This window comes from Megalopta genalis, chromosome 2, assembly GCF_051020955.1.
Source record: "Megalopta genalis isolate 19385.01 chromosome 2, iyMegGena1_principal, whole genome shotgun sequence".
Taxonomy (NCBI): Eukaryota; Metazoa; Arthropoda; class Insecta; order Hymenoptera; family Halictidae; genus Megalopta; species Megalopta genalis.
The window spans coordinates 28,150,898-28,175,566 of NC_135014.1; the positions used below are offsets into that span (position 1 = coordinate 28,150,898).

The following is a 24,669-nucleotide window of genomic DNA, read 5'->3' on the forward strand; positions in this document are numbered from 1 at the left end:
GTTTTTCTCCGCGAAAACTGACGGCGTTCGAAACACGTGATCGGATCATTCGGGCGCGATGATGTAATTTCGAAACAATACGACGCCGTGTATAATTCACGGTTTTTTTAAATGAAATACGTTGCTCGCAGTCGGGAGCGCGTGATTAGGGTCGCGACTAGCGGACAAGCGCGTCGATTATGATTGTTAAAGGGTTCAGAACGAGTTCGAAAATTACTCGCGCCTCGAAACGACGGCGGAAAACAAGTGAACATTTTAACGATTTCAGTGTTTGCGGCTATAAGAAAACAGCGGGAATTATGCTTTAAATGTCGTACATTTAAATTTGTCACGGCATCGCTTCCAATAATATTTTTCAAGCAGGCTTGACTAATTTCTCACGCGTTTTCTTCAACTCTTTCTGCTTCCAAAAAATGATCTGTTTTAAAGGCTGCAACCAATCGCACCGTATTTTCAAGTTTCCAAACCGCGATTCAAAACTCGGCAAACGTCCGATCACTCTTCTCGTCCAGCGCTTTTCGACTCGAAACGAGCAACCATCGGCCGTAATTAACGATCATCCGTTAACGAAGCTGTTCGCAGCAGGACGATGCGCGCCGCGTAAGACGATCCACGCAGATCGAGAGGCGGGAGCTGGATCGTTAGACAACTATTTCGCCGGTCGACTGACAGTAATCCCGAATCATTAGGGAGCTTCTGGTTGGCAACAATGCAGTCCCCCCGGGGGAGTAGGCTTTTGTGCAACGATCGGCTTTTGTGCCGTCGAATCAACAGGAAATTGGGATTTCTTTGATAGGAGCGCCGCCGAGCAGCGACTTTGAAGGTTGATCGTTACTCGAAGACGATGCCGACGGTGGTGAGCCCGTCCTGGACCCGTTCTATCGTCCTCCGCGTGGATACAAAGCCTGTCGACGGCTAAGCTCGGCGCCAGACCCACGCTTCGGACCCAAAATGTTGGCCGATCGAGTTGTCGCGACGCGAACGCGTCGTATGCAGTACCTTCGTAGACGATTGCAAGCCGCTGTTACATCGTTGCTCGAACCTATGTTAATCCCAAAAATGCCGGACAGGTGAAAATAAAATCCTAATTAGGGTCGGAAGCTCCTAAGACAGAAGCTCATAAGTTGGAAGCTCATAATTCAGCTCATGATTCTGAGAAGATCACAAGACGAACGCGTCGATGCGTTTATAAATAATTGCATTGCAATTATTACCATGTAAATTATTGCAATTATTACTACTTGCGATTATTGCTCTATTACATTGTCGTTAATATTTACTGTTAACCCAAAGATCATCATGCGAGTGAAAGAAAAGTGTCTGTTCGTCGATCGCGAAAATATTCGAACACTTTTTAACGTATATACAGAGTGTCCCAAAAATGTCTCGCAATCCGAAAGTGGCGGGTTCCTCAGGTGATTCGAAGCAACTTTTTCCTTTACAAAAATTTTCTCCGAGGCACCGTTAACGAGTTATCAACGAAAAACTGTGACCAATGAGAGGCGACCTCGGCTGGCGCGAGGCGATCGAGCCAATGAGCGGAACCGGGCTTCGTGCGCTGGTTGGCTGGGCCGCCTCGCGTCAGCCGTACTCGATTCTTATTGGTCATTGTTTTTCGTTAATATCTCGTTAACGATGCCTCGGAGAACATTTTTGTAAAGGAAGAAGTTGCTTCGAATGATCCGAGGAACCCGCCATTTCCGGATTGCGAGACATTTTTGGGACAGCCTATATAACAAGCTTTATAATACTGTAGAAAATAAATAACCTGATCTTTTTGTTTAAATACAAGAGGTTCCGCTGAACAATCGCCGAAGAAACTTATCCCAAAAATTACAATTAACTAGAGCGATACAAGAAATTAAGGAAACGCTGTTTTTTCCAGCTGTTCCGTTCGAGCTCGTGACACATGTCCTGCTCTCAACTTGCTATCGAACATCTGTCAGCTTTATCCGATCATTGTGTCCGACGTGTTCATTTTTATCCGATTATCTCGCTACCATTGCCGAGCCTTGTCGAGAGACAGGCACCGCGAATTAATAATTTCCCGGCTCGGTTGGATCGACGCAGCGGTTCGAGCGCGAATCGTTCGACTCGGAGCCTTCGACGTCGAAATCCCCGATCGTTCCGCGACACCGGAATCCCCGATTGGTCTTGCACAATCGCGGGGACGTTTTTTAAAGCATGGAGCATCATAGATCGGGCATGGATCTCGGGAAATCTTCCGATCGACAGCGATCGAGTCGGGCGTGCCGACGCGGCGCGGCGCGTCGGTACGAGCGATCGGGAAGGGATAAGGGATTACCAGCTGGCAGCCGGTGCCACGGCAGAGATTAGGGCGTGCTAGGGACTTTATCCTAAGGGGAACAGTGATCATCGAGGCGCGCGCCTTATCTCGCGTGTGAAAGCAACGCCTGGCGGGAACGCGCCGCTGGAAGAGCATAAGATTATGGAGACATGGATGAGGATCGATGACAGCGTCCCGGTGCAATTACTCTATTGAGTTGTCAGCGTCGATTTATTACTGGAGCGTGGCCGGGCATCTGGCATTGCTAATGAGACCGTCCCTAGGACATTTATTAATACGTTTCCCCTGCTGGAGCAAAAATTGCTGTCGTTGAATCGATAAAAAGCTGACGAACCAAGTCGAAGACCTCCGTTCGGATCGTAAAATACTGTCCTCCGAATTTACGAAGCACGGCGATTTCTTCTAGAAATGCTTGGAGGTCGGAACTGAGACCGGCAGATCCGAGAATACCGAGTCGCGATTCTTCGGGACAGTTTTATGGATTTTTACGCGATTCGAAGGCAATTCGGAGATAATTCGAAGGCAATTCGAAGAAAATTCGAAGGCAATTTGAAGACAATTCGGAGGCAATTCAGAGGAAATTCGAAGGCAATTCGAAGACAATTCGAAGGTAATTCGGAGGCCATATGACGCGATTCGAAGACAATTCGGAGACAATTCGAAGGCAATTCGGAGGCAACATGCTACGATTTAAAGGCAATTCGGAGGAAATTCAAAGAAATTCGAAGGCAATTCGGAGGCCATATGACGCGATTCGAAGACAATTCGGAAACAATTCGAAGGCAATTCGGAGGCAATTCGAAGGCAATTCGGAGGCCACATGCCACGATTCGAAGGCAATTCGGAGGCAATTCGAAGGCAATTCAGGGACCACATGCCACGTTTCGAAGGCAATTCAGAGGCCACGTGCCACGATTCCTCGGAGATGGTCACGTATCTTGCAGCTCCGCGGTTTTTTTTATCCGACTCACAACCAAAACAGACCATTTTGCGTTGTCTTCGTAGCACAGGGAAATTCACAGCAACCCGAAATTTGGCATTTCCGGGAGAAATTACTGCACGTCGGCTCATTTCGCCGATGAAAGATCGAAAAATTATCCGTTCTCGGTATAAATTCGATAATTTACTCTAAAAAAACATGTATTTTCTACCTTCTATTCTCCTTTCATATAAAAGCAGAATTTAAACAAAAAGCATACCAGTCTTTGCACCATAAACTAGTCCCTTTAACAATGAGAACAAGATTCAAGCAACATAGACCGGTCTGAAAAAAGTTACCGTACTTTAAAAGGTGATCGAATACTTTTTTAACCAAGACTCGTGAGCGCGCAATTGACATAGAGAACCTTCGATCGAAAAGAAGAAGGCTTCAAATATAATCCGTCGCGGATCCGCAGGAAAATTCCGGGAAATTTACGATTAATAGCCCGCGGATCGACGGCAGCGGCGCGCGATCTTTTCATCTCGCCGAAGCATGCAATGTCCCGAGAACATTTCCGGCTTGTTTGCCCGTTTGCCGGCGGGTTCTCCGGATAAATAGAAATAAAAAAAAAGCGCGCAGCGAGATCCGGGCGAGGCTCTTAATTGGCGGGTTAACCGGTCTTCCTGGGTCAGCGGGTCAAGTAGCAATTTATATTCTCCCGCCGAAGATACGGATCCGCCGATCAGTTCTCTCTCTCTCTCTCTCTCTCCCTCTCTTCAACGAGCATGTGCTTCCGGTTTGTTCCAGGGAGTGTTCTATGTTCCTGCGTGTATTCCTGATCAAAGTAGACCGTACGATTGATCCCGGACATTCGAGGGTGTATCTCGGGCGTATCGATAGCTCGAGCCAGGAACCAAGCACAGGAAAAGTGTCCTCGACTGGAGGAGAGCGCAAGTACTCGGCATGAAGGGTGAGTCCTTTGAAGGCTTTCTTTCTCTATCTTTCTCTGTCTCTCTTTCTCTTTCTCTCTCGCTCTCTTATTTTCCTTTCTCCGCGCGCGCGTCCGCGTATCGGGGTTGCAACGCTCGCCGGCGACTGTCCCCGACCGTCCTTTTTAACTCTGGCTCGTGAATTAAAACCACGGGCAAGCCGTATATACCTCGAAAGAGCATCACGATGATCGTCGGTGCAGCTCCGCTCGTCGGAGAACGCGCCCCGACGATTCTTCCCCGTCGAACCCGGCAACCGGCCCTGCATCGGTTCCATTATGGTTCTTCCATCGATCCGTCTTCGTCCCGAGCATTTATTTTTGCTACGGACACACGATATAACCGCGGATCCCCAGCTTCGTCCCAGCTTTCGAGCAACGAAATTGTTCGGCGAACTCCTCGGGGTCGTTGCTTTCGCGATTATCAGACCGCGGCGTACTCTGTTTCGTACACGCTTATTGGCAACTACTTCGGGAAATTGTGTTATTCTCGTTTTATCGGGGCCACTCGAAGGAAGAGATGCACGCTTTTAATCGCGGTAAATTCTCTGTAATTTAAACTTCGGATTGTACGCAAAAGTTGATTGTTTGTTCGATGTAAGAAATTAGATAGAAGTAGAAGTAATAAGTAATAAGTAATAATAAATATAAGATAGTAAATATAATATAGTAATAAATATAAGATAGCAAATATAATATAGTAATAAATAATAATAATAATAAAGTAATAAGTAGAAGTTTGGGATGAGGAGATGCGACTATTCGAGCCTTGCGCCTAGTTTTTATAATTGCCGGCGATCGGTAGCTATAGAAACGAGCCGCTAGGCTCGAATAATCGAGCCAAAAAGAAAAACCTCTTGCAAAATTGTATATTTTTGTTTAGAAGCTGAAAGAAAATTCGAGGGAATTTACCGTAATTTCTATCTTTCGCGATCGATGCTGACAATAGAAAGTTAGACAGATTTCCTTAAGAACAGAGAACAGATTCAATAAGTAAACCATAACAATTACGTAAATCATAATAATCATTATAAATTGAATCTTACGTTTAGAGAAAAATATTTCCAAATATTTTCATAATCGTAGAAATCGCCGCAGTTTGACGAAGAAAAAGCTCTGCTTTTGTCCAAAAAAATCAGCGTTAAATGCTCGCGAAAAATTAGAAAAAATTATCGACGTATCGATAAAATTATGCGCCGCATTGTAGAATATTCCGTGCATTTCACTGTATTTTTTTTGATACGATTGAGATGTCTTAAACGTTACCTCCGATCGCCAAATATCGCGTTAACGCATTCAACGCACTCGAATCCTTAAGAAAATCGAAAGAAAAAAAAACGAATCAATTTGTTCGAACGGCGGATCTCTCTTCGATAAAGAGCGTTGTCGCTCGACGACGATTTCGGAGACAAAGATCGCGATTCGTTAACAATTAAAACCCGGACAATGTCGCGGACAACGTCGCGGATTGTTTCCGGTGGCTGGAGCACGGTCGTTCGGTTTTCGGCGAAACAGCTTTGGAAAGCGGCGGAGCATGCGTGGGCCGGTCGATCGCATCGATTTCCCTGGTCAAACAAAGCGGTCAATGGAAAACACCGGTCCGCCCGGTCGTTTTCGGCTGGTTCCGCACGCGAAATGGATCATCGTCCGCTTTGAACTTTGCCCGCGATATCCCGCGATCAGCGAACCCGCGTAAAAACGAGACCCTAACGAACTGCTGCTCTCCCCCTTCGTCTCCCCCCTCGCCGAAGGGTCGTTGCTCCAGGAAGGGGCCAGCCATATCGAGGCAGGCAACGCTCTCGAACTCTCGGTGATCCGGCCTCCGCTTAAAAACTTCATCGATCCTTTATCTCCTCGAAGTGGCCGCCGCGTTATCTTTTAATCGGTCGACCTACATCCCGGCCAGGAAACGAGGAGAAAGATGCGGCGGACCGGGTCGGAAAGTGTCCTCCGCCGTTGGTTTCCCGCTTTCGAGATTGCGCGGACCGCTTCCGCTACGACGAAAATAATTGTTACGCCAATGTTCGTGTGCCAGAGAGATTCGGAAACGAACCGCGGCACGGCGAATGTTCGTTAGCCGGCGCCAAACGCTGTCAAGGGACGACGCGATTTTTCTAAGGGAAAATGATGGAGTTTAGGGCGCAGTTTCCATGCTGGTGCGATCAGGTTGATGGATTTGGGCACGATTTCCGTAATTATGTTCACCCTTTGCACTCGACGCTTTTAACACTAAATATACCGCCCTCAAAGTGACCGCTTTCTTATTTTGCAATTCTGCGAAGTTCCGATTTTTCTAAGGGAAAATGGAGTTTAGGGCGCAGTTTCCATGCTGGTGCGATCAGGTTGATGGATTTGGGCACGATTTCCGTAATTATGTTCACCCTTTGCACTCGACGCTTTTAACACTAAATATACCGCCCTCAAAGTGACCGCTTTCTTATTTTGCAATTCTGCGAAGTTCCGATTTTTCTAAGGGAAAATGGAGTTTAGGGCGCAGTTTCCATGCTGGTGCGATCAGGTTGATGGATTTGGGCACGATTTCCGTAATTATGTTCACCCTTTGCACTCGACGCTTTTAACACTAAATATACCGCCCTCAAAGTGACCGCTTTCTTATTTTGCAATTCTGCAAAGTTCCGATTTTTCTAAGGGAAAATGGAGTTTAGGGCGCAGTTTCCATGCTGGTGCGATCAGGTTGATGGATTTGGGCACCGTGTAGATCTTGCGATCTACAGGGTGTCCCGTAATTATGTTAACCCTTTGCACTCGACGCTTTTAACACTAAACCTACCGCGGTCAAAGTGACCGCTTTCTTATTTTGCAATTCTGCGAAGTTCCGATTGTTCTAAGGGAAAATGGAGTTTAGGGCGTATTTCTTGCATTTATGATAAAATTATTTGGAACTTAAAATAGCAGGAAGATCGAAAGAATTTCGTATTGTTATCAATCTATTACAATCGTCAAAGAACTTGCTACTTGGTTTACATAACTTGGAATTGTTGCAGAGAATTTTCACTTCGCGCGAAGCCTCGCAGTCTAACAACAAATCTTCGCGTCTTCGGTTAACATCGCATTGCAGTATTTTACAAACAAATAACACCACCCTTTCGACGAAAAGAATCCGAGGAAACGAGGACAAACGTCCTCGAATATCGACAATACTCGAAGATCGCCGATGATACTAATAAAAAAAAAAAACAGCGTAAAATTAAAGCGTCGAACGATGAAAATGGCGTTAACCGAGTAGAAGAATCGCGGATTTCCGTGGCGAGCTCGACGGGCCGGATCTCCCCTAAACAAGGAACGCCGGTGGACACACGGGCTAGCGCGAATCGATGCTAATAGCACGGTAATTACGTCACGTTTCGCTGGGAACGTCGAAACGAGCGTGATCGCCGGCTCGCTCATTTTCTAATGAGCCCGGTTTCCCGTAGGAACGGCCGGTAATTATCCTGGAGCACGCGTTAAAAGCCCGGCTGGGGACTTTCTTTCGTAACAATCGGAAACAACGAGCGTCGCTGAAATGTGGAGCGAGAGAGCGACGGTTGCGTGCGAGCAATCTGCGTGTTCCGTCGATCTGGGTCGCCGGAATCACTGGAAACGTAATTCCAGGATACGCGCGCGTTCGACGCCCTTTCCAACCCGCGCGTGTAACTCCGCCGCCGCCGCCATTTCCTCCCCGACCGACCTCCTTTTTTTCTAATCGCTCTAATGAAACAACACCGATTCTCTTTCTCTACCGCCCCCTTTTCGCGACCGTTCTTTCTTTCTCTCCAGGCGTGGCTTCGCGGGAGACGCGACGCGACGCGACGTCGGCGACGGCGACGGCGACGGCGACGGCACCGGCTTCCTCCGTTTTCTTTGTTGGACGAACCCGGCGAAACCGTTTCCCGGGTCTAACCTAACCTAGATACGGCTCGCCGCGGAACGGGAATAACCCAGATTCCATTCTTCCTGGAAACAGGATACCCCGGGTGTGCCGGTTTTTTCTAAGGTACAATTCATCTGGGTTCACAATTCGTTGGATACGGTTCATCGTTGGCCGCGGCTCCCTTCCCCCCTCGATCCCACCCCGACGAGGGTTCCCGGACTCCCCAGGCTCAATTTATACGAAGACGAGGCTCCCGATTCAATGAAGATAACAACGAGCCTTTTTTCTCCGGTGTAAAGAGGGGCGAGCTTTAATTTCTGTTCCGATGTCACTTTTTTTTTTTTATTTTAGCCGCGATTGCATCTTATAGCCTTCGATTATTTATTCATTTAGCCTCGATTTTAATCTTCAATGTATTGGGTTGGCGACTAAGTAATTGTCGATTTCAGTTGTAGATGTCTCTCACTCCCATTTTTATGATATCCGTAAATGTTATATTATAAAATTATTATTATTGTTATTATTATGTTATTTTGTATTATCCGCGAATGTTAGCAACTGGACAAATTGAATGCAGCGGTCAAGGAAAAGCGAGCAGAATTGGTCGATCGTAAAGGTGTCATTTTCCAGCAGGACAATGCTAGGCCGCACGCGTCTTTGTCCACTCGGCAAAAATTGATGGATATTGGTTGGGAATCGATGTTACACCCACTGTATAGCCCTGATCTCGCGCCATCGGATTACGACTTATTTCGATCCCTGGACAACTCCCTTCGTGGTAAAACTTTTAACGACGACGACGCTGTAAAATCTCACTTAACTCAGTTTTTGGCCGAAAAGGATCAGACTTTCTACGAGCGTGGAATTTTCAAGTTGTCAGAGAGATGGCGAAAGGTCATCGAACAAAATGGAAAATACATTACAGATTAAACTTCGTTCCGAGTAAAAAAAATCGGCAATTATTTAGTTGCGAGCCCAATACTTTGCTCCAACCGCGACATCGCCCTGAAAATGGAATTTAACCCTGACTGTAATTCGTCGGTGACGTAACTTTTCTGGATTGAATTTCTCACTAAATATTTTCGGTGGCTGGAGGATACAGGGTCAGCTTTCTTCGCAGTAAAGCGTCCACAGCTTCGGTTATTCGTCACTGTTCCTAGGCCCTAGGGATTTGTTCCTAGGCGAAGCTGTTCGAGCAATCTGTGCTCACTCCTTAGGGATCTTTTCGTGCGTTAGTAATTGTGACGGAATCGCGTGGAATCGACTCTGTATAGAAAGCGAACGTTGCTCGCAGTTCGTCGCTCGATCCGACGATCCTCGATTCGAGTCGTTAAATCTGTCTTTTAAAACGCGATAACTGTTTTAGAAATGGACCAAGTGACTTGGATTTCTTTTTAGACGAGAGACTAGTCTACTAGACGATGGCTAAAGTGCTTTTTTTAAAATTTTGCTATTATTTGGAATGACAATAAAAAAATAAAATATTCTTGTTTTTTAACTGACTCGTTTTAACGCCCTTTTATAATTTTGCTATTATTAGGGATGACAGAGAAAAGAAGTAAAAAGCCCTCGATTTTTAACTGCCTCGTCTTTTAAACGCCTTCTTTTAATTTTGCTATTACTTGGGATAACAAAAAAGAAATAAGCACTCGATTTTTAACTCTTTTATCTGAGCTCCACAATTGAAATTTAAAAAATGCCTTATTTCCTAATAGTAACAAAATTGAAAAAGATAGCATTTTAGTCATCGTCTAGTAGATTATTCCCTCTATTATCTAAAAATAATTCCAGTCCAATAAGTCCAGTTTAAAAAAAGAGTTAGCCTCAGACTTAGTCCAGTCTTGAAACGTATGCGAACACTTTCGTGTTGCCCCGGCACCCTCCTCGGCACCCTCCGCGCTGAATTCGCGTCCAGAGCTTCGGCCAGACGTAATTCTCGCCAAGTCTCGCTTTATCCTCAAAGGGTTGGCTGTCTCGACCGAATTTCTCCGCGGCCACGCGGCCGTCCCTCGAGTGCAATTTAACCGAAACGATACGTTCGGCTACAATGTGATCGAAGAAACGCGCGGCCGGTTTCGAACGCGGGACAATTCCCAGTCCCGGGGATCGCAGACGTTCGATCCACCCAGCCCGAAGTCTGTGTATTCCTGTGCGCATGTATCCGTGTTCCCGGTCGTTTCCGTATCATAAGCCCGGGGCCGCCGGGCAATATAAGTTGCGACGGGCTCGATGCTTGTAAATCGTCTTCTCTTCCGGAGTGAACAATTTTCCGCGGAATTCTGTCCGATTGAGCCGACTCTTGAACGTTCGTTTCGCCGGATCGCGCGATCGGGGAAAGCACACGCGCGCGCGCGCGCGCGCATCGCGGCGACGGATGCGGAGCGCGCGATGCGGGTCCGGTGCGGGCATCGTAAAAGCGTTTCGGTTTAGCAACCGGAACGCGTGTCGCTCGGAAACGCTGGGAAAAGCGCCGGGAAAACGACTTTCCCCGCCGATCGGGCGTGAATATTCCGATACACGGTTGTTCGGCGGTTGCTCGGGAACGCGCCACGCAATCGGAACGGCGAAATCGAACGCTGCGGTCTTGCTCGCCCTCTCTCTCTCTCCCCCTCTCTCTCTCCTTTGCTACCCTTCGCTCTCCTTCGCGCTCTATCTTCTCTATTTCTCTCTTTCACTCCCCCCCTCTCTATATTTTACTCTCTCTTTCTGTTCTCTCTTTCACTCTCTCTCTTTCTCTCTTTCACTCTCTCTCTCTCTCTCTGTCACTATTGCTCTCTCTCTTTCACTCTTTCTCTCTTTCACTATCTTTCTCTCTTTCACTCTCTCCCTCTTTCTTTCTTTCACTCTCTTTCTCTCTTTTACTCTCTCTCTCTCTCTCTCTCTCTCTCTCTCTCTCTCTGTCACTATTGCTTTCTCTCTTTCACTATCTTTCTCTCTTTCACTCTCTTTCTCTCTTTTACTCTCGTTCTTTCTCTTCTCTCTTTAACTCTCTCTCTCTTTCATTCTCTCTGTCTCTTCTTTCTTTAACTCTCTCTTTCATTCTCTCCGTCTCTTTCTCTCATTCACTCTTCCTCTCTCTTTCTTTCTTTCACTCTCTCTTCCTCTTTTCTTTTTGTCTGTTTCACTCTCCCTCTCTTTCTTCCTTTCACTCCCTCTCTCTATCTTTCTTACTCTCTCTTTCACTCTCTCTCACTCTCTCTCTCTCTGTTTCTCTCTGCCATCGACTCGTTCTTTTTTAGTGTTCCTCGGATCGAGGGAAAGGCTTTAATGGGATCCGATCGATGTAACGCGTCGAATAAAGTCGCCGGTTCCCCTCGGCCGCTAATTAGCCCGCTCTATTATCTCGTTATTGAATTTAACGTTCGAATCGGAGCCGGGCCGAAGGACGAACCAAAATAGAAGCTGTCGAAGCGTACCGATATCGAGGGCTCCCTCTCTCTCTCTCTCTCTCTCTCTCTCTCTCTCTCTCTCTCTGCCTCCTCGCTCTCTTCCACTCTCTCCCTCTCTCTCTCTCTCTCTCTCTCTCTCTCACTCGCACGATCGCTTTGGCCCATGTTACCTCGCGTTTAGGGAAATTGGATTTGTGCATGATCGATCCCTGCGACCGACTGCGTCCACCGAACCTTGAACAACCGAAGGCGAAAAGAGTCCCTTCATAACTCCTCCCGGCAAAAACCTCTCCAGAACTTCTTTGTCGATTGCCTCTGGAACTTGGAACTACCAGCTTTGACTAGGCTGCGTACTGTCCGGAGAGAACTTCATACTTTCTCTTACATGGTGTAATAAATCTCGGGGGTCGAGAATTCCCGAAATCATTTCTCGAAACGAAGCGTTACGAAGAAACGTTGAAAGTCGACCCGGAGAATGATTTATTTTCGTCCGCTGAGTGCGAGTGACAAACTGTCTAACCCTTGGACCACCCTAGCTTGACGCCAGCTGTTTATGGGAACCCGTCGAAACGACGGTTCGAAAATCCGAACAGACTCGATAGAATCGATTCTTTTACGAATTAATACGAAACAGTTGATTTTAGCGTTCCGTAAATCTAGCGTTTACGGTGCTCGAAGATTTATGGTCTGCTCGAGGGAGTCGTCGTTTTTTATCGTTTTTTATCCGTGTAGGGAGAAGTAGGAAAAGTATTATTAAGGAAAGTATTATTTTTTATTTCCGGGGTTCACTTTTTTTTATGCGATGCTGGTGAACAACGCGTTTAGATTCCTGCGAATATGAGATATAAAAGATTAAATTGTTAGAGGATATTGTTGGAACAATGGAACGCGTTTAATATTCCGTGGGTAATTTTTGACCCTCCTTGATCCGTCGAGCACCTCTCTCGTTCCAGTACGTGTCGATTATTTTTATAATTCTCCGCAAATTCTCATTTTTATAATTCTGCAACTCGAAATCCGTGCTGCAGTAAATTCTCGCTAATTTTCCTTCAGCTTGTAAACAAAAACTGGACGATTCTTAAGGGAGGTGATACGGTTATTAGAGTCTCGCGGCTCGATTATTATTGCTGACAATTGTCGACAATTATTAAGTTCAATTCTCAATGTTGCAAACTGTTCCACGGTATTTTATATAATAATTGACAATCGGCAGCTACAAAACTGACCCTTGACCCTCGACCAATCGTATCTCCATTTCCCAAATCGTCCATTTCCTTGTACAAACTATACAACAAATTAGGAAGAATTTACTGCAAAATTTCGTGAAAACTCTTCGAATAAACCGCAAGTATACCACCGCATTGCACAAGAAACAAAAAACTAAAACAGAAAGAGAGAAACATAATTTCGCAGCACGATGACCCGCTTTCGTCGCAATCGTCGAACCACGGGGAATCATGGCCCTTCGAGCCACCCTCGATGGGTCTCAGACATGCCAGGCTTGATATTCCAAAGACACTTGCACTGCAGCTCGACGACGGGCGCGTCCACGAACCTCGAGACAATTTCCTAAAATTATTACGTCGGTGCGGCCTCTGCCCAATTTCCTCCGGTCGGCCAAGAATCCTCGTCCGATGCTCCGAAGCCCAATATCTCTCCAGTTCGACGACGGACGGGCAATGTTGCATCCGTTTCCGGCCGGTGGACATCGTTTAGGGTGCGCGACGGAGACTGCAGCGGACCGTGAACGAACCCCGGTACCGTCGCTGGACAGTCGGAGAAATTGGAATGGTTTTCTCGGAGCAATCAGCGAGGACGTCGTCGTCGTCGTCGTCGTCGTTGTCGTCCTCGCAGGCCTCGCGGCGAAAAAATAGGGGCGAGGGTCAGCCAGGAGAGGCCAGGAGAGGCCAAGAGGGCGGCCGGGGGTGGAGAGGAGGGTGCGGGAGCGTCATCAGCAGCAGGGCTGGCCTGGTCTGGTCTCTCCGCTGGATATCGGAGGCGGTTTCGCCAAGCACGCCGGGTAGCAGAATTGGGGCTGCAGCCCAGCCGACGGGCGCGAGAGCAAGGGGTAGCACTGACACCACGACCCAGATACCGGCCATTGTGCACCGTATACTGTAAACTTGGATTGCGTCATCAGCTCGGCACAGCCGCAACGTCGGATTCCGGCCGAGGCTGCCCGAACCCGATCGTTTTTCGAGTGACGCAGTCGTCGCCCGCTGACGTTCTTCCGTCCTCGCAACCCTCGCGCCCGACTTCGCCAACCCTCTCGGCCAATTCTTGACCCATTTGGCTCCCCTGACCCTTTTCGATGGCCGAAGACTCCGCCGCCGCCGCCGCCAGCTTCCACAACACACCGTCACGGAATTATTTTACCCGGCGGCATCGCTCTTCGCGGCGCCGTCAGCGCCGATGACGCCTACCTCGCGTCACCGGCGTTCTAGCGAATGTACCGTGAACGGGGTGGGTTTTTTTTTGTTGATGATGGAGGTCCTGGATCATTCGGGACACTGCTTGTCGGCTTCTAGTAACGCGTACGATTATTTGATTGCGATATTTAGATCTGTTTTCGATTTTTACTTTGGAGTTCGTTGCGATTCTTGTTGGCAACGAAGTATTGGGTTGGCAACTAAGTAATTGCCGATTTGTTCAATGAAGTAAACAATTTTTTTTTACTTGGAACGAAGTTTAATCTGTAATGTATTTTCCATTTTGTTCGATGACCTTTCGCCATCTCTCTGACAACTTGAAAATTCCACGCTCGTAGAAAGTCTGATCCTTTTCGGCCAAAAACTGAGTTAAGTGAGATTTTACAGCGTCGTCGTCGTTAAAAGTTTTACCACGAAGGGAGTTGTCCAGGGATCGAAATAAGTGGTGATCCGATGGCGCGAGATCAGAGCTATACGGTGGGTGTAACATCGATTCCCAACCAATGTCCATCAATTTTTGCCGAGTGGACAAAGACGCGCGCGGCCTAGCATTGTCCTGCTGGAAAATGACACCTTTACGATCGGCCAATTCTGCTCGCTTTTCCTTGACCGCTGCATTCAATTTGTCCAGTTGCTAACATTCACGGATAATACAAAATAACATAATAATAATAATAATAATAATTTTATAATATAACATTTACGGATATCATAAAAATGGGAGTGAGAGACATTAACAACTGAAATCGGTAATTACTTAGTCGCCAACCCAATATTTCTCTCGATCGTTCCCTATTTGGCGTCGCTTTTTCCTTAAGAATTCCGCGTTTCCAAGTTTCGCGTTCCAAGGCTTGCAGTTTCTTCGAATCTTCTCGAACTTGATTCCGCCGTTTCTAATCATTCGTGATGCACAGTTCGAGAGAACAGGAAAAGTTCCACGAGGAGACCTTCGGTGGCACGGTTTTCCCGCGAATCGACCGACCGGCGCGTCGGCCATTTTTCCGATACAATTCCCCCGATATATCCGATTCGTTCGCAGTTCGACCGTCGGGCTCGTTCGTCTTGCTTGTCGGCGAGGCTACGGGTTTCAACGGGCCACTCGCATCGCCGTAAATCGGCTCAATTTCAAGTTCGCTAATGGTCGCGGTCACCGAGAAACGGGCTGGAACTGGAGGCTCGGGGATGCTTTCGCGGCGGAACGTCCAGCTTCGTCGACGGTTAAACGACTGAGCGGGGGGGGGGGAGGACCGGGGACGCTTTTAGGCAGGTCGTTAGCGTGGTTTCCCTGTGCCTGGATTTTGGAATCCTGCCTAAATACAACGCGGTCCGAAAGCCACCCCCTCGAAGACGCTGTCAAAAAAAGGGAAAAACGCGAAGCTGACCTTTGCTTGCTGTTTCAAAAAATTGTCTCGATTAAGTTGTAATAATTTCTCCTGGAAATTTTCGGAGGTTGAAATTGGAACCGGCAGATCCGAGAATATTAAGGCGCGAGGCTCGAAAAATCGCGGCTCGTTGGGGCAGTATTTATATTTATTTAAATTTATTTATTATATTCTAGTAATGCTAGAATAATAATAGTCTTGTTAATAGTAAGATAACTTAACTATTTATTTCTAATCTTTTGCCACGATTCGAAGGCAATTCCGAGGCCACGTGACACGATTCGAAGGCAATTCGGAGGCCACGTGACACGATTCCAAGGCAATTGATCACGAATCTTGTAATTCCGCAATTTTTCTCACCTAACTCGCCATCTCTTTATTATTCTAGTAATTATTTATTATATTCTAGTAATGCTAAAATAATAATAGTCTTATTAATAGTAAGATGACTTAACTATTTATTTCTAATCTTTTGCCACGATTCGAAGGCAATTCCGAGACCACTTGACACGATTCGAAGGCAATTCGGAGGCCACGTGACACGACTCGAAGGCAATTCCGAGACCACTTGACACGATTCGAAGGCAATTAGGAGGCCACGTGACACGATTCGAAGGCATTTGATCACGTATCTTGTAACTCCGCGATCTTTCTCACCCGACTGGCACCTAAAAGTCGACCCTTAGCATCTCGACGCAGCAATACATCGCACAGGCGCAGGACCATCTCAGGAAAATTCGGAGCAACCCGAAATTTGGCCATTCCTTGTAAAATTACTGTATTTGTGAATTATTCTCTTTTCGAATTATTTATTCTCTTTTCTCAATTACTCTCTTTCGTATCCTCGAAAGGAATTTCTATTTATTTCACATTTCATTCCTGTTATAAAACTTCCAAAAATTCCACTGTAATCCCTAAAAGAAAAAAGCTTCAGTATCTAGACTAGACAATATTTGCTCGATGTTAAAGGGCGAGATTAATTCGTAGCAGCGGTTCGCTTACGGTCCGATATCGACGCGGACGGTCCCGCGGGGGTGTCTACGGTTGTCTGTATCGGGAGGGAGTGTGGGTGACGGGAGGAGAAGGGGTTGGTCGACGCGAACCGCTCGAATGAAAGTACAACAAGAGTGCCGTCGTAGAACAGAGTCGATGGGGAACACGAATTTCCAGCTTTCCGCGCCGGGGGAGCGTGTGTTCTTGGGGGGGAGCAGGCGGGGGTGAGGGTGGCTGCCGCGCGTTAAAAGAAGCCGGGACCAGCGGGGGGTTCCGGGCGAAGACGGCTGCTTGGAACCGGCGCGGTGCTACGGGGGGGTTGGATAAGCGAGAAAGAAAGTGGGGGTTGAAGAATCGCAGCAGCGACGGAGACGGGGGAGAAACGGGGGCGGGGGTGGAGGGCGTGGAACGGAAACAAAGGGGAGCTGAAGGAGAAAAATAAAGACAGAACGGTGGAAAGGGGGTCGAGAGGAGCGTCGCTCGCGTAGGACGCAGGGGAGGGAATGAAAAAGGAGACAGGGGTAGCGGAGAATTGCAAAGGGGCCGCGGAAGAAAGAATGGGAAAAGTTAAGGGACGGGGAGCGATTCCCGTCCCGGCTAAAAAAGGAGTTTTCGGTCTCTTTAAATCGTTCCCGCGAATTCGAGCATTCGTTTCCATCCGCCGGCGTCCCGCGTCCCGTCGTCCCTCGAGGGTGGGGGGGGGGCGGAAGGAAAGCTACCCCCGTTTGCTCGACCGCGACGAAAGTAGTAAATACGGCGAGCGGGCCAGCGACTTTCAGCCGGCTCCCCGAAACACAGCCGAGGAACTCGGCTGGCTCTCGCCGGTTTAATTCCGCCCTCCAGCCTTTTTTCATCGCAACTCGTGCGATGCCCACCCCAGCCCCCTCCTCAGTGTCCCCGTCATTTCGCGATGAGAACGACAAGCAACGCAGGTGGCGAACGTCCACTGTCGGGGCTATATATTCTTCCCAAGGATCTTGCTCCATCTTGATCTTCTTGCTCGTCGTTCCTCGGACCGTTGTCAGCCAACCGGAAAAACTCACCCCCGGGAGGGGATCTACACCGCGGAGACCGTACAATTTCTCTCTCTCCTGCGAGACACACGGAAGCCGTCGAAATATTTTAGGAACTAGGTTCGCAATTATTTTTACGCGCTCCGAGGGGGTTGTTCCGTTCTGTTGGAAATTAGGCTGTTTATTTATATTATATTATTAATATTATATTATATTATAGTTAATATATATATATATATATATATATATATATAAATAAATGTATAATTTATATTTATAATATATAATAATTTATATATATATATATGTAATATATATAATAATTAAAGAATTATATATTTATGTTAAATATTATATAATTATATATAATATCAATAATAATATATAATAATATTATATAATATTATTATAAAAAATATTATATAACAATAAATATATGTATCTATTTATAATAGTTTGTGACAATTCAATCGTACAGATACGATAAATATAGAACATCATTTTTGTGTATTCGTCAGACAATTGCAACGGATTCCGAATTTAATTCTCGCAAACGGCGAAACAATGAGGATACCGCTCGAAGGTGGGGATGATCGATGACCCAAGTTTTCCCACGAAACAGTGTTTGTCATTGGGTAGCGAACGCTGCAGAGGTTGCACCCCGTGAAATCGGTGTCGCGGACGTGTCGATCGCGGAACGAACCGCGCCGTGCCGTCACGTATCGACGCGAATCGTCGGCTGTGTCGTTAATTTACGGGAAATACGGCAACGTGATCCCATAAATGTCTTCCGACAAATGAAGTCGGCCGAACAATAGCGCCGGGAATAATGCGCCGTTCTCGTCCGTCTTCTCGTCGAACGCTGCCCGCGCTGCTGCGGAAATAATAAACCGATTCGGGTGGGAAAAAAGAACAACCCTCTTCCCTTTCAACTCCACCATTGCAGAATGATTCTCTAATCATTTTCTACGACGATCAAAGGGCTCCGCCAAGCACCGGAAACGATCTCGATGGCCTTGTTAAACCCCTAGAATAGCGTTTTAAATATATTTCGTTAAATATCTTGCGTTCTTTTTATATTTCAGTTATAAAAAGAAATTCGTGCTTCCGTAAGAGATCTAATTTTTCTGGGCAATTTTTTAAATATCATCGGATTATTATCGACGGAAACAAATAGGGTGGAACAAAGTAGAGATTTCGTCCTTTAAAATAAGCTAAGCCGCGTTGCTCTACGATTTTTTTTAACGAAGTTGCAGTGGATCGAATGTGCACAATTCGTAAGATCGTCGAAAGGCCAAGGATCCTCACTTTTCCTATGATTTTTAAATTGTGTCAAATTTTTATAGACAGAAACAATTAGGGCAGAACAAAGTAGAGATTTCACCCTTTAAAATAAGCTAAGCTGCGTTGCTCTACGATTTTTTTTAAAGAAGTTGCAGTGGATCGAATATGCACAATTCGTAAGATCGTCGAAAGGACAAGGATCCTCACTTTTCCTATGATTTTTAAACTGTGTCAAATTTTTATAGACAGAAACAATTAGGGTAGAACAAAGTAGAGATTTCGCCCTTTAAAATAAGCTAAGCTGCGTTGCTCTACGATTTTTTTTAACGAAGTTGCAGTGGATCGAATATGCACAATTCCTAAGATCGTCGAAAAGGTAAGGATCCTCACATTTCCTATGATTTCTGAACTGTATCAAATTTTTATACACATAAACAATTAGGGTAGATCAAAGTAGAGATTTCACCCTTTAAAATAAGCTAAGCTACGTTGCTCTACGATCTTTTTAAACAGATTTACGGTAGATCGAATGTGTGCAACATTTTTAACATTGTCGAAAGCATAAGGACTTCCGCTTGCACAGAATTTTCGAATGTTAAACAATTTTCAGAGAAGAAAACAATTACGGAATATCAAAGTACAGATTTCGCTCTTTAAAACAAGCTAAGCCGTATCGCTGTACGATTTTTCAGAACGAAGTTAGAGCAGTTCGAATATGATCCGAAGACAATTATCCTTGCCGTTGTTTTAAAATACTACATTATTTTGTTAATATTAACGAACAAAGACTCGTTGGAAGCGTTTCCCGCGAATCTACAGAATATATAATTGTCTTTCCCGCCGTAAAGATGAGAAACGATGGAATAAATCTGCCAGTCGCAGGATAAATCGCCGCGGGTCGAGCCCGAAACGGGACGATTTCAACGGGATATTCGAGCGTTTCGGGATTCTCCTTGGAAAAATTCGAGGCGTTTCTGCGGTGCTCGAGAGGGATGAGACGGGTCAGTCAGCCTGTAGTCGCAAACGGCGTTTCACCCTGGAACGAAGACGAAGATGCTACCAGGCACCCGGGGGTGCCTGTTCAAAGGGATTCCAGGCCGCTTTGAGAATAACGTCTCGGACCTGTTCGTTATCCGTGAGCGCGGCCTATCCATAGAAACGCGAAGAAGGGCCAAGGGCCGCTCGTCCTTTGCATCCCCCGGTATGCCCGGCAGTTCTTTGACCCGCGGCCAGCCGCGAAACGGATCCCATTCACTCCATTTGTTCGTTTATTTATCCATTTCGAGCGTCGTGCGCCCGGTTTCGTGAAGTTCGATCGCGAGAATGCCCGGGATTTCTCGTCGACCGGCCGGTCAAAGGGGATATCGGCCGGAAGAAAAAAAGGAGCCGAAACGTTTCATTTAGCTGGAATTCCTCGACGGAACGGTTCGCGCCGCTTCCGTCCTCTTGGCTGCTCGAAACGAGCTTCCTTTATCTTCGAGATCGATCGATCGGCCGGTCGCGTGTCCCCTCGAGCTCCGGGAAAATTGATACCGACGACTCTTATCGGTGCGAATTAACCCTTCGATCGCGTCAGATTTTTACGCGCGCCGACGTGATTTTAAACGTAAAACAATAACGGGGTGATTTCTTCCAGAATTTAAATATCGTTCGCATCGTTATAAATATCGCATCGCGTAATTGTCCTCGGATCGCATTCGAACTACCCTAAATTCGTTTTAAAAAATCGTACAGCGGTGCCGCTTGGCTTATTTTAAAGGGCGAAATCTCTACCTTGTTCTACCCTAATTGTTTCTGTCTATAAAAATTTGACACAGTTCAAAAATCATAGGAAAAGCGAGGATCCTTACCTTTTCGACGATTTTACGATTTCTGCACATTCGATCCACTGCAACTTCGTTAAAAAAAATCGTAGAGCAATGCAGCTTAGCTTATTTTGAAGAGTGAAATCTCCACTTTGATTTCCCATAATTGTTAATCTACAAAAAATTTCTGTGATTAAGAAATCGTAGGAAGCTAGAGAACCTTACCCTGTCGACAATGTTAAAAACGTTATACAATCGATCCTCTGCAGCTTCGTTAAAAAAAATCGCAGACCAACGCACCCAATCTTATTTGAAAGCTCGAAATCTCCACTTTAACCTCCACCGATTCATTCCCTCCACAAAAATTCTTTAAACTTAAAAGATCGTAAGAAACCGAATATATCTTCCGCGTTTCAAAAACTTCTCAAAACATCCTCATTCAACGCGACGCAACTTCGTTCGAAAAAATCGCACGACGGTCTACCCAGCCTCGTTTCAAAGAACAAAGTCTCCGCTTTCGCCCGTCCTTCCAGTCCTTCCCCTTTGGAAAATATACACGCGGCGCAGCGGCCAAGAACAGCGGCTCCTTTTTTCAGAACTTTTCGAATCCTCCTCGAAAGTTCCGGCAAAAAGTTCCGGCAAAGAACGTCCGCGAATGAACGAAAGCAGCCTCGTATTCGAGAGAATCGCTTTGGAACTCGCTTCCCCGGTGCCGACAAGATGGCGGCCGCTGCGCGTATCGCGACTCCTCTTCCTCCCGGAGCTACTCGCCGCGCGCGTTCGGCGAGTTCGTTTGGCCTTTTTCGGGTATGATTTTCATCGGCGGGAATAATTTCAGCCGGCGGTCTCGTTCGCGAATCACCGCGCTCCGGCACTTCGCCGGGCCGGGACCCGAAAGCCGAAAGTTTTCCGAGTTGATATTCAAGCAAACTGCGAAGGTTCACAGCTCCTGCTGGGATTCCATCGAGCGGTTCCCGCTAAAAGTGCTACGCTGTCGTCGCAAATGGAGAGCGGGGCGCGGGGCTAAATTTTCCGAGTCACGAAATTCCGACAGAAGCCCGATGAGAGAGACAGAGAGAGAAAGAGAGAGAGAGTGATGGAGAAGGGTGAAAGAGAGGGAGGGGAGGGAAGGTTGGCGACGAGAAGCAGGAAAGCACGAAAGTTCCGCAAAGTGCTAATCTGGCCGGGTCGCAGTAACGGCGAACGCGCAACGAGCGTCTCCGACGATCGCTCATCGTAATAAGATGGCGTGCAGCTACCCTGGAAATGGGAAGGGGTGGCTCCTCGGCTCGCATTAAGCCATTACAAGCGCCGCGAGATTTATTTGGACGACCGAGCACCGCGGCTTTATCCTTCGACCATCTTTCACACGATTCCTCAGCCGGCGCTTCTTTGTCTAAGCGGCCGGAAAACCGAAATTACTTGCCGCGCGGCACGGAAAAATTGTTACACGCGATCTCTCGCACCTTCTCGATCGTTCGTTTTCATTTGGAGTTGCTTTTGAAAGCGCGACAGTCGCGCCGGCAGTTCGTTCACCGGATTGCTCGTCAATGTTGGGCATATTTTAATCGAATTACGAGTGAAATTTTAATTAAAGTCGTAGAATTTATTCGGCGCATCGTTCGAATCAAATTTTATAGATATATTCGATGTGAATATATTCGAGCCGTCACTCGGATAAAATTTCGTGCCGAAGAAAACCTTTTTGCTCGAAACGTTATTCGGATCGAATTTATTCGAAGGATTCGAAGACATTATTCGATGTTATCTATTTTTTTATTTATAAAACTGTTATTTTTATTATATTATTATTTTTATTGTATCATATCTATATTCTTATTTTATTATATTTATTTTATTTTCATTTATAATTTATTCTTATATCAATTCGAATATTATTCGATGCTATTTATTTTTTATTTATAGAACTGTTATTTTTATTATATTATCTTTATGTATTTATTTTTATTGTATCATATCTACGTATTACTATTTTATTACATTTATTTTATTTTTATCTATAATTTATTCTTATATTAATTCGAATATTACTCGATGTTATCTATTTATTATTTATAAAACTGTTATTATTATTACATTATCTTTATGTATTTATTTTTATTATGTCATATCTATACTATTATTTTATTATATTTATTTTATTTTCATTTATAATTTATTCTTATATTATATTCGAATATAATTTTAATCGTGGAATAATTATTCGTTGTTAGGAACAACTTTTTGATTTTTCCAATGTTATTTATTGTTCAAAGAAGCTCAGGAAGTGCCGTCAACCCTTTTATAAGCCCCTTTACCTAACAATTATAGCATACACAGTGTACAATTAGACGTTCGAATTCTTTCGAAACGACATACAGTAATGTCTCCCTAATTGACGCTCGGATTGCCCACAAAAATGAACAACTTGAGAAGAGAAGATACGATTATTCGAGCCATGTAGCTCGTTTCCTATAGCTACGAATTCTCAAGGTCATGCCAAGCCTATACAAGGCTCGAACAATCGTATCTCCTCTTCCCAAATTCTCCACTTTAGTGGACAATCCGAGCGTCAATTAGAGAGACATTACCGTAGTCACTTGGACTGGAAAGTGCCTAAAGGCCGAAGGGCGCGTGCAACGAGAAGGAAACAGAATATGCTCGCGGGCGCACGGCGAGAATTCGTTCGGCTAACGAAGCCATCGGAAATTCCTGCGAAAAGCCGGTCGCCGGCCCCGGCTCGTTTCTTCTGGAACGAGATAGGTGGATCGCGTGTGTTCGTTACAACGGGCCGGCGACAGGCCGGGGGGAGGACGGACGAGCTTTGCAAAAAGCGTTCACCTTTGATTTTTCGAGGCGCGCGCGCCTCTCGTCCCGATATTTCGCGCAAACGAGACACCGAGAGTCGATGCACACCCCGGTGGAACACGCTTTGTACCGGCGGCTGCACGCGTCGCGCGAACAAACGGGGCTCCCCCACAAAGGAACAGCGAAAATAAAAGTATCACGGGAAACGGCCGGGGAGAGACCGCCGTTTTTCCACGGATACGCGAAACGGATACGCGAACCAATTCGGCCGACGCGGGGTTGTTCTCAGAGAGCCAGACCATTCCGGGGGACGTTTCACTCCGCGGCTCCGCCGGCTCTGTCGACGGTCTCGATAAAACGTGTCCTTTAACAGGGGCAGGGGGAGGGAGAGGAGGTCTCTCTGTATCGGCACCGATACCGTTTTGCCGCATAGTTTGCTCTTCTACTTCCTACGAATCGGCCTCTCCATTGTGCTTGCCGGCGCGGCTTTCATTTTTCCCCGCGCTTAAACAAGCACCGTGTCCAAAACCCTCTCTCTCTCTCTCTCTCTCTCTCTCTCTCTCTCCCTCTCTCTCTCTCTCTGTTCTCCGTGAAATGTACTCTCCGGGCTCTCGATACACGGTGTATTAGACCGAATCGTTACGCACGTCGTGCACTCTTTCGGATGATTTCTAGTCCGTTCGCGGCAAATTCTGTGTTAAATAAATTTTCTAGATTTTATTGTCGGTGGGAGAAATAGTTTTTTGAGGTTTGAGTCGATGCATCGGGAATAGAATTCTTTTTGTGTGATGTTTGCAGATCGGTATTGATGCTGGTTATATTGTAACTTTGCTCTTGGATGTACTGTACATTTTGGATTGAACTGTACATTGGATACTTTTGTTTTATTTTTGTCTTGAACGGTTTGTGTTAAATGAGTCGTCTGAACGTTGATAATTCTGATGTGGTTTCTTTGTTGTGACCTACAAATTGGGGGATTATTGTGAATCATCCTGTATATAATATACTTGAATGAATATGGTTCAATAAATATACTTGAATGAATATACTTCAAAAAATATACTTGAATAAATATACTTGAATAAATATATTTGAATGAATATACTTCAATAAATATATTTGAACGAATATACTTCAATAAATATACTTCAATAATTATACTTCAATAAATATATTTGAATGAATGTACTTCAATAAATATACTTCAATAAATATATTTGAATGAATATACTTCAATAAATATACTTCAATAATTATGCTTGAATAAATATACTTGAATAAATATATTTGAACGAATATACTTCAATAAATATTCTTATGCTTGAATAAATATAATTGAATAAATATAATTGAATGAACGTACTTGAATAAATATACTTGAATAAATATACTTGAATAAATATAATTGAATGAATATACTTGAATGAACGTCCTTCAGTAAATATACTTCAATAATTAAACTTGAATAAACATATTT

The 24,669-nt window shown here is 45.6% G+C and overlaps 1 protein-coding gene across 2 annotated transcripts in view; it reads left to right on the forward strand.

Moving 5' to 3' along the window:
* LOC117229799 (uncharacterized) overlaps positions 1-24,669 on the forward strand; it is a 273,256-nt gene that overhangs the window by 74,508 nt on the left and 174,079 nt on the right. Inside the window, exon 4 of one of the 2 annotated variants that reach the window (XM_033486602.2) lies at positions 4,038-4,200. The exons of the other annotated variant lie outside the window; for it this stretch is intronic. Coding sequence (XP_033342493.1) covers positions 4,194-4,200 — 7 coding nt within the window. The 5' untranslated portion in view covers positions 4,038-4,193. The remainder of the gene's footprint in view (positions 1-4,037; positions 4,201-24,669) is intronic. 2 annotated transcript variants of the gene reach the window in all.